Source organism: Perca fluviatilis, chromosome 18 (genome assembly GCF_010015445.1).
Source record: "Perca fluviatilis chromosome 18, GENO_Pfluv_1.0, whole genome shotgun sequence".
Taxonomy (NCBI): domain Eukaryota; kingdom Metazoa; phylum Chordata; class Actinopteri; order Perciformes; family Percidae; genus Perca; species Perca fluviatilis.
Window position 1 is genome coordinate 36931095 of NC_053129.1, and position 15000 is coordinate 36946094.

At 36.6% G+C, this 15000-nt stretch overlaps 1 protein-coding gene across 1 annotated transcript in view; it reads left to right on the forward strand.

The window, feature by feature from the left end:
* Positions 1-15000, forward strand: part of LOC120546470 (serine/threonine-protein kinase MRCK beta-like) — a 74291-nt gene that overhangs the window by 55316 nt on the left and 3975 nt on the right. Inside the window, exons 21-23 of the mRNA XM_039781397.1 lie at positions 848-932; positions 1619-1736; positions 7090-7207. Of these exons, the coding sequence (XP_039637331.1) occupies positions 848-932; positions 1619-1736; positions 7090-7207 (321 nt within the window). The remainder of the gene's footprint in view (positions 1-847; positions 933-1618; positions 1737-7089; positions 7208-15000) is intronic.

The following is a 15000-nucleotide window of genomic DNA, read 5'->3' on the forward strand; positions in this document are numbered from 1 at the left end:
GTAATCTGAGTAATATGAGAGTAATATGAGAGTAATCTGAGTAATATGAGAGTTATCTGAGTAATATGAGAGTATGAGAGTAATCTGAGTAATATGAGAGCATGAGAGTAATCTGAGTAATCTGGGTAATATGAGAGCATGAGAGTAATCTGAGTAATATGAGAGCATGAGAGTAATCTGAGTAATATGAGAGTATGAGAGTAATATGAGAGTATGAGAGTAATATGAGAGTATGAGAGTAATCTGAGTAATATGAGAGTATGAGAGTAATATGAGAGTATGAGAGTAATCTGAGTAATATGAGAGTAATCTGAGTAATATGAGAGTATGAGAGTAATCTGAGTAATATGAGAGTATGAGAGTAATATGAGAGTATGAGAGTAATCTGAGTAATATGAGAGTAATGAGAGTAATCTGAGTAATATGAGAGTATGAGAGTAATCTGAGTAATATGAGAGTAATATGAGAGTAATCTGAGTAATATGAGAGTAATATGAGAGTAATCTGAGTAATATGAGAGCATGAGAGTAATCTGAGTAATATGAGAGAATGAGAGTAATATGAGAGTAATCTGAGTAATATGAGTAATATGAGAGTAATCTGAGTAATATGAGAGTAATCTGAGTAATATGAGAGTATGAGAGTAATCTGAGTAATATGAGAGTAATCTGAGTATGAGAGTAATCTGAGTAATATGAGAGTATTCTGAGTAATATGAGAGTAATCTTAGTAATATGAGAGTATGAGAGTAATCTGAGTAATATGAGAGTATGAGAGTAATTTTAGAGTAATCTGTGAGTAATATAAGAGTAATCTGAGAGTAATTGTAATATATTACTTCCCACAGATCAGACCTCTGAATGTTGAGGGGACCTTGAACCTGCTGAGTTCAGAGCCGCCTCGTCTCATCTACTTCAGCAACACCTCGTCAGGTAACAGCCCCAAAGCATCATGGGAAATGTAGTTAACCTGTGTCTTTACAGCCCCAAAGCATCATGGGAAGTAAAGTTAACCTGTGTGTCTTTACAGCCCCGAAGCATCATGGGAAGTGTAGTTAACCTGTGTCTTTACAGCCCCAAAGCATCATGGGAAGTGTAATTAACCTGTGTCTTTACAGCCCCAAAGCATCATGGGAAGTGTAGTTAACCTGTGTCTTTACAGCCCCAAAGCATCATGGGAAGTGTAGTTAACAGTGTGTCTGTCCTCAGACCAAAGCATCATGGGAAGTGTAGTTAACAGTGTCTCTGTCCTCATGGGGACCTGACCAAAGCATCATGGGAGGTGTAGTTAACAGTGTATCTGTCCTCAGACCAAGGCATCATGGGAAGTGTAGTTAACAGTGTATCTGTCCTCAGAGAGGGACCTGACCAAAGCATCATGGGAAGTGTAGTTAACAGTGTCTCTGTCCTCAGACCAAGGCATCATGGGAGGTGTAGTTAACAGTGTATCTGTCCTCAGACCAAAGCATCATGGGAAGTGTAGTTAACAGTGTATCTGTCCTCAGGGGGGGACCTGACCAAAGCATCATGGGAGGTGTAGTTAACAGTGTCTCTGTCCTCAGAGGGGGACCTGACCAAAGCATCATGGGAGGTGTAGTTAACAGTGTATCTGTCCTCAGAGGGGGACCTGACCATCCCCGAGACATCGGACTACAGCAGGAAGTTGATGGTTCGAACTCGCAGTAAGAGGAAGTTCCTCTTTAAGGTTCCTGAGGAGGAGCGCCTTCAGCAGAGGAGGTGACGCACTTATTACACTTATTATTACACTTATTACACTTATTATTACACTTATTACACTTATTATTACACTTATATTACACTTATTACACTTATTATTACACTTATTATTACACTTATATTACACTTATTACACTTATTATTACACTTATATTACACTTATTACACTTATTATTACACTTATTACACTTATTATTACACTTATTATTACACTTATTATTACACTTATATTACACTTATTACACTTATTATTACACTTATATTACACTTATTACACTTATTATTACACTTATTACACTTATTATTACACTTATTATTACACTTATTACACTTATTATTACACTTATATTACACTTATTACACTTATTATTACACTTATTACACTTATTATTACACTTATTACACTTATTATTACACTTATTATTACACTTATATTACACTTATTACACTTATTACACTTATTATTACACTTATTACACTTATTACACTTATTATTACACTTATTACACTTATTATTACACTTATTATTACACTTATTATTACACTTATTATTACACTTATTATTACACTTATTACACTTATTATTAAACTTATTACACTTATTACACTTATTATTACACTTACTACACTTATTACACTTATTACACTTACTTATTACACTTATTATTACACTTATTACACTTATTATTACACTTATTATTACACTTATTACACTTACTTATTACACTTATTATTACACTTATTATTACACTTATTACACTTATTATTACACTTATTATTACACTTATTACACTTATTACTTATTACACTTATTACACATACTTATTATTACACTTATTACACTTATTACACTTATTATTACACTTATTACACTTATTATACATATTACACTTATTATTACACTTACTATTACACTTATTACACTTATTATACATATTACACTTATTACACTTATTATACATATTACACTTATTACACTTATTATTACACTTATTACACTTATTACACTTATTATTACACTTATTACACTTATTATACATATTACACTTATTATTACACTTACTATTACACTTATTACACTTATTATACATATTACACTTATTATACATATTACACTTATTACACTTATTATACATATTACACTTATTATTACACTTACTATTACACTTATTACACTTATTACACTTATTACACTTACTTATTACACTTATTACACTATTACACTTATTATTACACTTATTACACTTATTACACTTACTTATTACACTTATTATTACACTTATTATTACACTTATTACACTTACTTATTACACTTATTATTACACTTATTACACTTATTATTACACTTATTATTACACTTATTACACTTATTACACGTATTACACGTATTACACTTATTATTACACTTATTATTACACTTATTACACTTATTATACATATTACACTTATTACACTTATTATACATATTACACTTATTATTACACTTATTATTACACTTATTACACTTATTATACATATTACACTTATTACACTTAATATACATATTACACTTATTATTACACTTATTACACTTATTATACATATTACACTTATTACACTTATTACACTTATTACACATATTACACTTATTACACATCTTACACTTATTACACTTATTACACTTATTATTACACTTATTACACTTATTATACATATTACACTTATTACACTTATTACACTTACTTATTAGGGCCCGAGCACGAAAGGCACCGTTGGGGCCTTGCACTGAAAGTGCGAAGGAACCTATTGTTTTTCGTCAGATTATTATTATTATTATTTTTCCGAGTCCTCCGTCGCGTTTTTGAGGCTTAGCATGCACGAAAACTCACAAAAATTTGATAATATGTCACAACTGGTGAAAATTGCAAAGTATTGTAGTAATTGGGCTCGAGGCGCTAGGGGGTCCATAGCCCCCTAACGGCGTGACATTACGTACAAAAGTAATAAGTTAATATACCAACTTTTAGGGAACATAGGTCTCATCTTGAACTCTACCGCTATTTTTAGAAAAAATTACAAAATTCTAAAATTTCTGAAATATTGGTATTCGCGAAAAAATCTTCATTTTACAAACACATGTTTGAGGACTTTAGGATGCACGAAACCCTCTCAAACTCTTTGCAGCCATGTGCAGAATATTAAACTCTTTCATGTGAATACACATTTAGGCTTGGGAGTGGTAACGGTTGCTCTATAGCCCCTAATTGGATTTAGCACCTGGGCACATTTATGACGGCCTCAATATATACGAAAACTCACAAAAATGTACGCCACATAAACACCTGGGAGCTTTATGCAGACCGAGCGCATTTGGGCCATACCTGTAAGCGGCTCCATAGCGCCCTAATGCCTGGAAGGCCTTAACTTGGACATAGTTGTTGCATCTTCACCAGACTTAATACCCATATTGCTCTCATCATTGCAGACATATTTCCCATTTACCTTCATTAGCTCCGCCCAACCGGAAGGCGGCCATTTTTAATTATGCATTTTTCAGGTGTTTTACATTCTTTCGAACTTGTCCTAGGCCGTGATTTCAATCTTCTTGAATCTTTGCAGGTAGTATCTGTTGCCCCTCATGACGAAAAGTTATCCAGAAAATTTTGATAGTTGAAAAAATGCGCAAGTTATAGGAACTTCCTGTCTAAACACATACTAATCAGCAAAATATTGACATATGGGAAGCCTACTTTGTCTAACTACTCCTGGGACGTGAGTCCGATCGGCACGAAAACTTGCAAGTAGACACGGAGGACCCTCATGAAAAAAAGTTATCAAAAGAATATTGATAGCTAACACAATGCACAAGTTACGGAGGACCAACTTCCTGTAGGTGGGTGTGGAAACAGGAACGGTTGTATCTTGCCAACGGCTATTCCAATGGATGCAAAACTTAGAGCAGTTGTTCCTCATGTGCTAATGAGGCTGTGTGCCAAATATGGTGACAATCGGCCTTTAGATGGCGCTGTTTTCATTTATTTTTAATTAATTAGCAAATTTACACGATGCCATGTAGTAAACAATACAGGTTATTACGCAGTTACATCTATTGACCACTAGATGGTGCTCTAAGACCACAAATGAACATAACAGCAACATACAGGTACAACAGTCATGTGACAGACCAGCGGCGCGAATGGCACAGTGCAATGCGCTTCAACAATTAAACCAGCAACAACATCGCGACTGCAGCAGCTGAACTAATCATCAGCAGGATTGTAATTAACTAATGTACCACACTGTACTAACATACATCCATGAATCAAAGTATTAACTATTGTTTCTGAATGATATATTTGCAGTAAGTTCCCAGCATTACAGTAGACATAAGCATGCATCCTGAACTATAATAAAGAAAAATACTTTCATGTTAATTACACAAACAAAGATACATGCAACATGAACTTGTGCACTTACGTTTTCAATAACGCAACCGCGCAACACAACAGAATGCTATACAAGTAACGGCAACTATAGGAGCAGCTGTACTCATGTCTGCCGCTTAACTACAAAAGGAAATGGCTGGCTATGATGCAAGCCAAATGCGTGAGTCCAACAGGTGACGTTGTCTCAGTCCAGCAGGGAGTTTTCCACAGGTTGCATCTTGGCAAAAGTTATTCCGATTTACATGAAACTTACAAGGTGTGGACTACACGTGATGTTGCGTCTGCCAGTACCCCCCGATGCAAGAAGCGAGGGCCCGTCATCGCTGCCTGCAGCTTTAATTACACTTATTATTACACTTATTACACTTATTATTACACTTATTACACTTATTATTTCACTTATTTCACTTATTTCACTTATTACACTTATTATTTCACTTATTACACTTATTATTACACTTATTACACTTATTATTTCACTTATTTCACTTATTACACTTATTACACTTATTATTTCACTTATTTCACTTATTACACTTATTACACTTACTTATTTCACTTATTACACTTATTACACTTATTATTACACTTATTACACTTATTACACTTATTATTTCACTTATTACACTTATTACACTTACTTATTACACTTATTACACTTATTATTTCACTTATTACACTTATTACACTTATTATTACACTTATTACACTTATTACACTTATTATTTCACTTATTACACTTATTACACTTATTATTTCACTTATTACACTTATTACACTTACGTATTACACTTATTATTTCACTTATTACACTTATTATACATATTACACTTATTATACATATTACACTTATTATTTCACTTATTACACTTATTATTATACTTATTACACGCTTATTACACGCTTATTACACTTATTTTACTTATTATTACACTTATTACACTTATTATTACCCTTACTACACTTATTATTACACTTATTACACTTATTATTACACTTATTATTACACTTATTATTACCCTTACTACACTTATTATTACACTTATTACACTTATTATTTCACTTATTACACTTACATATTACACTTATTATTACACTTATTATTTCACGTATTACACTTATTATTATACTTATTACATGCTTATTACACGCTTATTACACTTATAATACTTATTACACTTATTACACTTATTATTACACTTATTACACGCTTATTACACGCTTATTACACTTATAATACTTATTACACTTATTACACTTATTATTACTTATTATTACACTTATTACACGCTTATTACACTTATAATACTTATTACACTTATTACACTTATTATTACACTTATTACACTTATTATTACTTATTATTACACTTATTACACTTATTATTACACTTATTACACTTATTATTACACTTATTACACTTATTATTACACTTATTATTACCCTTATTATTACACTTATTACACTTATTATTACACTTATTATTACACTTATTACACTTATTATTACACTTATTATTACCCTTATTACACTTATTAAAGTAGAAAAGTAATAAAACAACGATGGGCCTCGTTCACCAAAGTGAACGCAGAGATTTCTCTTAAATCTCGTTTGGTGAATGAGGTTCGCTGACACAAACATCCCATAATACCCTAATAATAATAATATGTCTTAATGTGTTGTTACTGGGTATATTAATGTCTGTGTGTGTGTCTGTGTGTGTGTGTGTATTAATGTGTGTGTATTAATGTGTGTGTGTGTGTGTGTGTATTAATGTGTGTGTGTGTGTGTGTGTGTGTGTGTGTGTGTGTGTGTGTGTGTGTCTCTGTGTGTGTGTGTGTGTGTGTGTGTGTGTGTGTGTGTGTGTGTGTGTGTCTCTGTGTGTGTGTGTGTGTGTGTGTGTGTGTGTATATTATTGTGTATTTCAGGGAGATGCTGAGAGATCCAGAGCTCAGGTCAAAGATGATTTCTAATCCCACAAACTTCAACCACGTGGCCCACATGGGACCAGGAGACGGCATGCAGGTCCTCATGGACCTCCCTCTGGTAACTCCTCCTCTTCTTCTCCTCCTCTTCCTCCTGCCGGCATGTTCTCCTCTTCCTCTCCTCTTCCTCTCCTCTTCCTGCCAGCATGCTCTCCTCTTCTTCTTCTTCTCCTCTGACAGCTGTGTGTGGCTGGAGGGGATACAGCTACGGTGAAGCCGGTTAACTTTAGACACCAAATAATTTTTATTCAGCGTTTAGATGAGCGTTATGGGGGGGGGGCGGTGGGGGGTCTGTGTGCATGTGGTGACAGAAAAACTCAAAAGAAATGCCGGAAAAAGTGACTAAAAAATCGGAAAAAAGCATCCGCAAAAGTGACAAAAAGTTGAGAAAAGTGACCAAAGCTGTGTGCCAACATTTATTGTGACCCTAAATTGATATATGAGGGCCGGATTTGGCCCGCGGGCCTCGAGTTTGACACCTGTGCTATACACGATGTGATTGGCCCGGCTAGAATTTGGTTTTTCCAGCTCGCCATACAGCGGCCACTAGGGGGCGTCTGGCGTCTGTATCTCTTCCAGCTGAAAGTCAGACAGCCCTGCTCACCTCACTGACTCCTGCTACAGTTCAGTCGACATGAAGTCCCAAAAAAGTCGGGAAAACGTTCCTTAGCCATCACCGCAAAAAAACATCAGAAACATTGGAAAAAAAACATCACAAAAAGCACAAAAAAGACTCAAAAAATATTGGAAATATTCAAAAATATTGGAAAAACACGTCTGGAAAAAGTGTCATTAACATGAAAAGAAAATCATCGAAAAAAAGCACAAAAAATTTCGGTAAAAGTTGCAAAAATATTTTTAAAAAACATTGGAAAATTTGGTCATCCATCGGCCACTAGGGGGCGTCTAGATGTCTGGGCGTCTGTACCTCTTCCAGCTGAAAGTCAGACAGCCCTGGCCCCCCATTAAGCCCCGCCCACTGACTCTATACACCATGTGATTGTTAAGCCCCGCCCACTGACTCTATACACCATGTGATTGTTAAGCCCCGCCCACTGACTCTATACACGATGTGATTGTTAAGCCCCGCCCACTGACTATACACCATGTGATTGTTAAGCCCCGCCCACTGACCCTATACACGAAGTGATTGTTAAGCCCCGCCCACTGCACCCCTATAAATACTGATTGTTAAGCCCCGCCCACTGACTATATACACCATGTGATTGTTAAGCCCCGCCCACTGACTATATACACCATGTGATTGTTAAGCCCCGCCCACTGACCCCTATACACCATGTGATTGGCCCGTCTAGAGTGTGCGTCTGGATGTCTGGGCGTCTGTATCTCTTCCAGCTCTGTTCATCTCACTGACTCCTCCTCTCCCTCCCCCCCCCCCTCCCCCTGATCTTCAGGTTGGTGATGTCATCTCCCTCTCTCCCTCCCCCTCTCCCTCCCCCTCTTCCTCTTCCTCCCGTCACACCCTCATCTCCCCCCCCTCCAACTTCGAGCACGTCTATCACATGACCTCGGCGTCGGCCGGCGCCTTCCTGCAGAAAGACGCTTCCTCTTCTTCTTCTTCTTCTTCCTCCCATCAGAGCCTCCTGCAGCCTTCCTCCTCCTCCTCTTCCTCTCCCTCCACCTCTTCTCTGGTAGGCCAGCCCCCCCCCCACACCTCCCTCACTTCTCCTCCTGGTTTATATCCAACCGTTCCCTCCCCCTCCCCATAGAGAAAACATCTGAACTAGGGCTGTTCTCCACTACGGTCAGTTTATCTCTCATCAGTTCTTTCTTCAGACAGCTGGACAAACAGAAAAATGGGTTCAAATATCAAATTTTTCATTTTGTTTCTGCTGACAAATTCAAAAATTGGATCTTTTAAAGCAGGGGGGTCAAACTCAGTTTCCCAGAAGGCCACACTGGAAAATGAGAATCACATCCGGGGGCCAGACACATAGAGTTTATTGACATGTGTTTATTTAAGTCAAATATTGTGACTGTATTATTGCATGGCTCATATTCTGTGATCTTGTCACTTAACATTTTGGGCCTCATAAAGCCCCAAAAAATGTCCTCAGCCAGCAACCAATGCGTTGAAAAAAGTGCCAAAAAATTCAAAAAAATGTCAAAACATTGAGAAAAGCTTCAAATCCGTTGAAACAAAGTGCCTAAAGCATTGAAAAAAAGCGCATAAACCAACCGGAAAAAGCAAAAGAAACCTAGTGTTTTAAAGGACCACGCCGACTTATTGGGACTTTATCTTATTCACTGTACCCCCCAGAGTTAGACTAGTCCATACATACCCTTCTCATCTCTTATTGGGACTTTATCTTATTCACCGTAACCCCCAGAGTTAGACTAGTCCATACAGACCCTTCTCATCTCTTATTGGGACTTTATCTTATTCACTGTACCCCCAGAGTTAGACTAGTCCATACAACCTTATCATCTCTTATTGGGACTTTATCTTATTCACCGTAACCCCCAGAGTTAGACTAGTCCATACATACCCTTCTCATCTCTTATTGGGACTTTATCTTATTCACTGGTACCCCAGAGTTAGACTAGTCCCTACCCTTCTATCTCTTATTGGGACTTTATCTTATTCACTGTACCCCCAGAGTTAGACTAGTCCATACCCTTCTCATCTCTTATTGGGACTTTCTTATTCACTGTACCCCCCAGAGTTAGACTAGTCCATACATACCCTTCTCATCTCTTATTGGGACTTTATCTTATTCACTGTACCCCCCAGAGTTAGACTAGTCCATACATACCCTTCTCATCTCTTATTGGGACTTTATCTTATTCACCGTAACCCCCAGAGTTAGACTAGTCCATACAGACCCTTCTCATCTCTTATTGGGACTTTATTTTATTCACTGTACCCCGAGTGTAGACTAGTCCATACATACCCTTCTCATCTCTTATTGGGACTTTATCTTATTCACCGTACCCCCCAGAGTTAGACTAGTCCATACATACCCTTCTCATCTCTTATTGGGACTTTATCTTATTCACTGTACCCCCAGAGTTAGACTAGTCCATACCCTTCTCATCTCTTATTGGGACTTTATCTTATTCACTGTACCCCCCAGAGTTAGACTAGTCCATACCCTTCTCATCTCTTATTGGGACTTTCTTATTCACTGTACCCCCCAGAGTTAGACTAGTCCATACATACCCTTCTCATCTCTTATTGGGACTTTATCTTATTCACTGTACCCCCCAGAGTTAGACTAGTCCATACATACCCTTCTCATCTCTTATTGGGACTTTATCTTATTCACTGTACCCCCCAGAGTTAGACTAGTCCATACATACCCTTCTCATCTCTTATTGGGACTTTATCTTATTCACTGTACCCCCCAGAGTTAGACTAGTCCATACATACCCTTCTCATCTCTCTCACAATAATTCTATCAGTTTTTAGTGTTTTTTGGTCCATATGCAGTTAATGAGCTGCATATTCCACCAAGTAGAGGAAGAGAATACCATGGCAGTATTATGAATAATTGGAGCTCAGACACAATTTTTGTAATTTTTTCAATGTCTGATCCTCTGAATAAAAAACAGAAAATTGGAAAACCAGTTTAAAGATCCAATTTGTTTTTTATTTGTCAAGGTGGAAAAAATGAAAAATTGGATATTTGAACCCATTTTTCTGTTTTTCAAGCTGTCTGTTTGTGTTTACAACATTGAACTGATGAGAGTTACACTGACCGACTAACACTCAATCAACTAATCAACTAATCAACTAATGGATTAGTTGATTTAATGGATTAGTTGATCTAATGGATTAGTTGATCTAATGGATTAGTTGATCTAATGGATTAGTTGATTTAATGGATTAGTTGATCTAATAGATTAGTTGATTTAATGGATTAGTTGATTTAATGGATTAGTTGATTTAATAGATTAGTTGATCTAATAGATTAGTTGATCTAATGGATTAGTTGATTTAATGGATTAGTTGATCTAATGGATTAGTTGATCTAATGGATTAGTTGATTTAATGGATTAGTTGATCTAATAGATTAGTTGATCTAATGGATTAGTTGATTTAATGGATTAGTTGATCTAATGGATTAGTTGATCTAATGGATTAGTTGATCTAATGGATTAGTTGATCTAATGGATTAGTTGATCTAATGGATTAGTTGATCTAATGGATTAGTTGATTTAATGGATTAGTTGATCTAATAGATTAGTTGATTTAATGGATTAGTTGATTTAATGGATTAGTTGATTTAATAGATTAGTTGATCTAATGGATTAGTTGATTTAATGGATTAGTTGATTTAATGGATTAGTTGATCTAATGGATTAGTTGATTTAATGGATTAGTTGATCTAATGGATTAGTTGATCTAATGGATTAGTTGATTTAATAGATTAGTTGATTTAATGGATTAGTTGATTTAATGGATTAGTTGATTTAATGGATTAGTTGATCTAATGGATTAGTTGATCTAATGGATTAGTTGATTTAATGGATTAGTTGATCTAATGGATTAGTTGATTTAATGGATTAGTTGATTTAATGGATTAGTTGATTTAATGGATTAGTTGATTTAATGGATTAGTTGATCTAATGGATTAGTTGATCTAATGGATTAGTTGATTTAATGGATTAGTTGATTTAATGGATTAGTTGATTTAATAGATTAGTTGATTTAATGGATTAGTTGATTTAATGGATTAGTTGATTTAATAGATTAGTTGATCTAATGGATTAGTTGATCTAATGGATTAGTTGATCTAATGGATTAGTTGATTTAATGGATTAGTTGATTTAATGGATTAGTTGATTTAATAGATTAGTTGATTTAATGGATTAGTTGATTTAATAGATTAGTTGATCTAATGGATTAGTTGATTTAATGGATTAGTTGATTTAATGGATTAGTTGATCTAATGGATTAGTTGATTTAATCGATTAGTTGATTTAATCGATTAGTTGATTTAATCGATTAGTTGATCTAATGGATTAGTTGATCTAATGGATTAGTTGATCTAATGGATTAGTTGATCTAATGGATTAGTTGATCTAATGGATTAGTTGATTTAATGGATTAGTTGATTTAATGGATTAGTTGATCTAATGGATTAGTTGATTTAATAGATTAGTTGATTTAATGGATTAGTTGATTTGTAAATCTGAGTTTCTCCACTAAGAGTCCTGTTAAAGCACCACTTTGATTCTGGTGTTTACCAGAGATTTTTTGGTAATAAGTCCTTCAGAATGAAAACAGCATCAACCATGACTAGCGTCACTGTGTCCACGTCGGCCAACGTTCTATCAAAATATCTGTTCAAATACAAATATAAAAGATCTATTAATGTTTTCAGTTCATTTAACGGTGTAAAACTAAAGCGTAGCTTCCTACCTTTCTAACGTTATGTATAGTTTTAACTGTTTACTTTAGTTTTTACTTTACAAGAGCCGGCTAAAGTAGGCTATATATCTCCGGTGAGTTAGCCGTGCGCTAGCCTTGGCCATAACCGGACACCCCCCCCCTATCTCCTCGCTGTAAACACTGGGCGCTGCTGGTGTTTTCGGGGGTGTTAAGTCCCATCAATGCTGTCAAAACTACCGGATCGTACTTCAGTCCTTCACAATAAAATGACACGCTTCAGCCTCTCTGAATTATGCGATAAAATCTCCTTAATTTCCAGTTCAGTGAAAATAGGAACGTTTTAGAGGGAAACATCGTGGCCCGAGCGTTCTTACTTCCCTTCATCATCAACGTCCCTTTCACATCCTAACTAGACCTCTAAACGTCCACTACACACAGGGACATTCACACGTAGAGCGCTAGATCGGTACGGATCAATTCTGCCGACATTTGTGGTGAAGATCGGAAACTTTAAAGGTATGGTGGAGGATTATCCTGAATTTTAGAAAAGAACCGTCCTCTCTACTGTTTGAAAAAATGCACATGCTCATCCCTCTGGCTGCTCCCGAGAGGGAACGCCTATTAAACGTGTGCACGAGAGTGCACTGTTTACAAGTTGCTGTCGGCATGGCTCATACGAGCTACTTTCCAAAAGAAGATTTGCACTTTTTCACAAATGGAGATGTTTACCGTGTCTGCGCGGTGCGTGGCTTGTGCCAGGGCTAGCATCGCTAATCATAGCTTACATCAACTTTCACTAGCAGTGATTTTAAATGGATTTCTCCAAATAGCCAAACTTTACCTGTCGAGTAGAAACTTGGCGACTGAGGCATCAGTGGAGAGCCCAACCTGTGCTTTTAGCGCACGCCAGCGTGTGAAACATTCTCCCAAAAACACTCCGGTCTTGTTTCTTTCTTCAGAGGCCTTTCTCTTCTGGTCATACCTTTCGTAAACACTTTTTCTCTCGCGACCCTCAAACATGTTGAAAAAACACGGTGAGAACGGCGAGCTTCAACGAATGGCTGAAACCGTAGCTCACCACACATATACACCTGAAAGTGCGCATGCGCAGAAAGCGAAAACTACCCTAGGGACGAGCACGTACGACTTCCTTACGTAAACATATCACCAGAATGATTGACAGCTAGGAGGACCAATCGTCTTGATGATCCACCCGGAAAAAGAAAATCCTCCACTATACCTTTAAGCACCGCGAAAACACCGGAAGGTGCGTCAGGTTGGAAGTGTCCAAATTCAATTCAATTTTATTTATAGTATCAAATCATAACACAGGTTATCTCGAGACACTTTACACATAGAGTAGGTCTAGACCACACTCTATAATTTACAAAGCAGCAGATGGCGTGGACACGGTGACGCTAATGGTCTAAAGAGATCAAAGCTGAGACCTAAACCCCCGATGAGGCGACTAACCCACTGAGGGAGCAGCCCTAGCTCTTATGTTGATGGAACAGACATCATTACATAACTATCGGTATATTTTATCAAGTAGTAATGAATGAAGTCATTATTACTTTCTGCAGCTGAATAGTGTGCTAGCTGCTAGCGGGAGTCAACGCTAGGGATGCACGACATCGGTATCGGACGATAAAGCTGAAAATGATCGGCTTCGGCATCGGGAGGCGTGCGTATTTCTGCCGATAGCGTGGCGCGTTTACTCGGCCTGCACGATTCTGGGAAGAATATTAATCACGATTTCTTTAGCTTAGAATTAATGTCACGATACCTGTCTGTGGTTCTCATCTCTTATATACCTGTCTGTGGTTCTCATCTCTTATATACCTGTCTGTGGTTCTCATCTCTTATATACCTGTCTGTGGTTCTCATCTCTTATATACCTGTCTGTGGTTCTCATCTCTTATATACCTGTCTGTGGTTCTCATCTCTTATATACCTGTCTGTGGTTCTCATCTCTTATATACCTGTCTGTGGTTCTCATCTCTTATATACCTGTCTTTGGTTCTCATCTCTTATATACCTGTCTATGGTTCTCATCTCTTATATACCTGTCTTATATACCTGTCTGTGGTTCTCATCTCTTATATACCTGTCTGTGGTTCTCATCTCTTATATACCTGTCTTATATACCTGTCTGTGGTTCTCATCTCTTATATACCTGTCTTTGGTTCTCATCTCTTATATACCTGTCTGTGGTTCTCATCTCTTATATACCTGTCTTTGGTTCTCATCTCTTATATACCTGTCTATGGTTCTCATCTCTTATATACCTGTCTGTGGTTCTCATCTCTTATATACCTGTCTTTGGTTCTCATCTCTTATATACCTGTCTGTGGTTCCCATCTCTTATATACCTGTCTGTGGTTCTCATCTCTTATATACCTGTCTTTGGTTCTCATCTCTTATATACCTGTCTATGGTTCTCATCTCTTATATACCTGTCTATGGTTCCCATCTCTTATATACCTGTCTGTGGT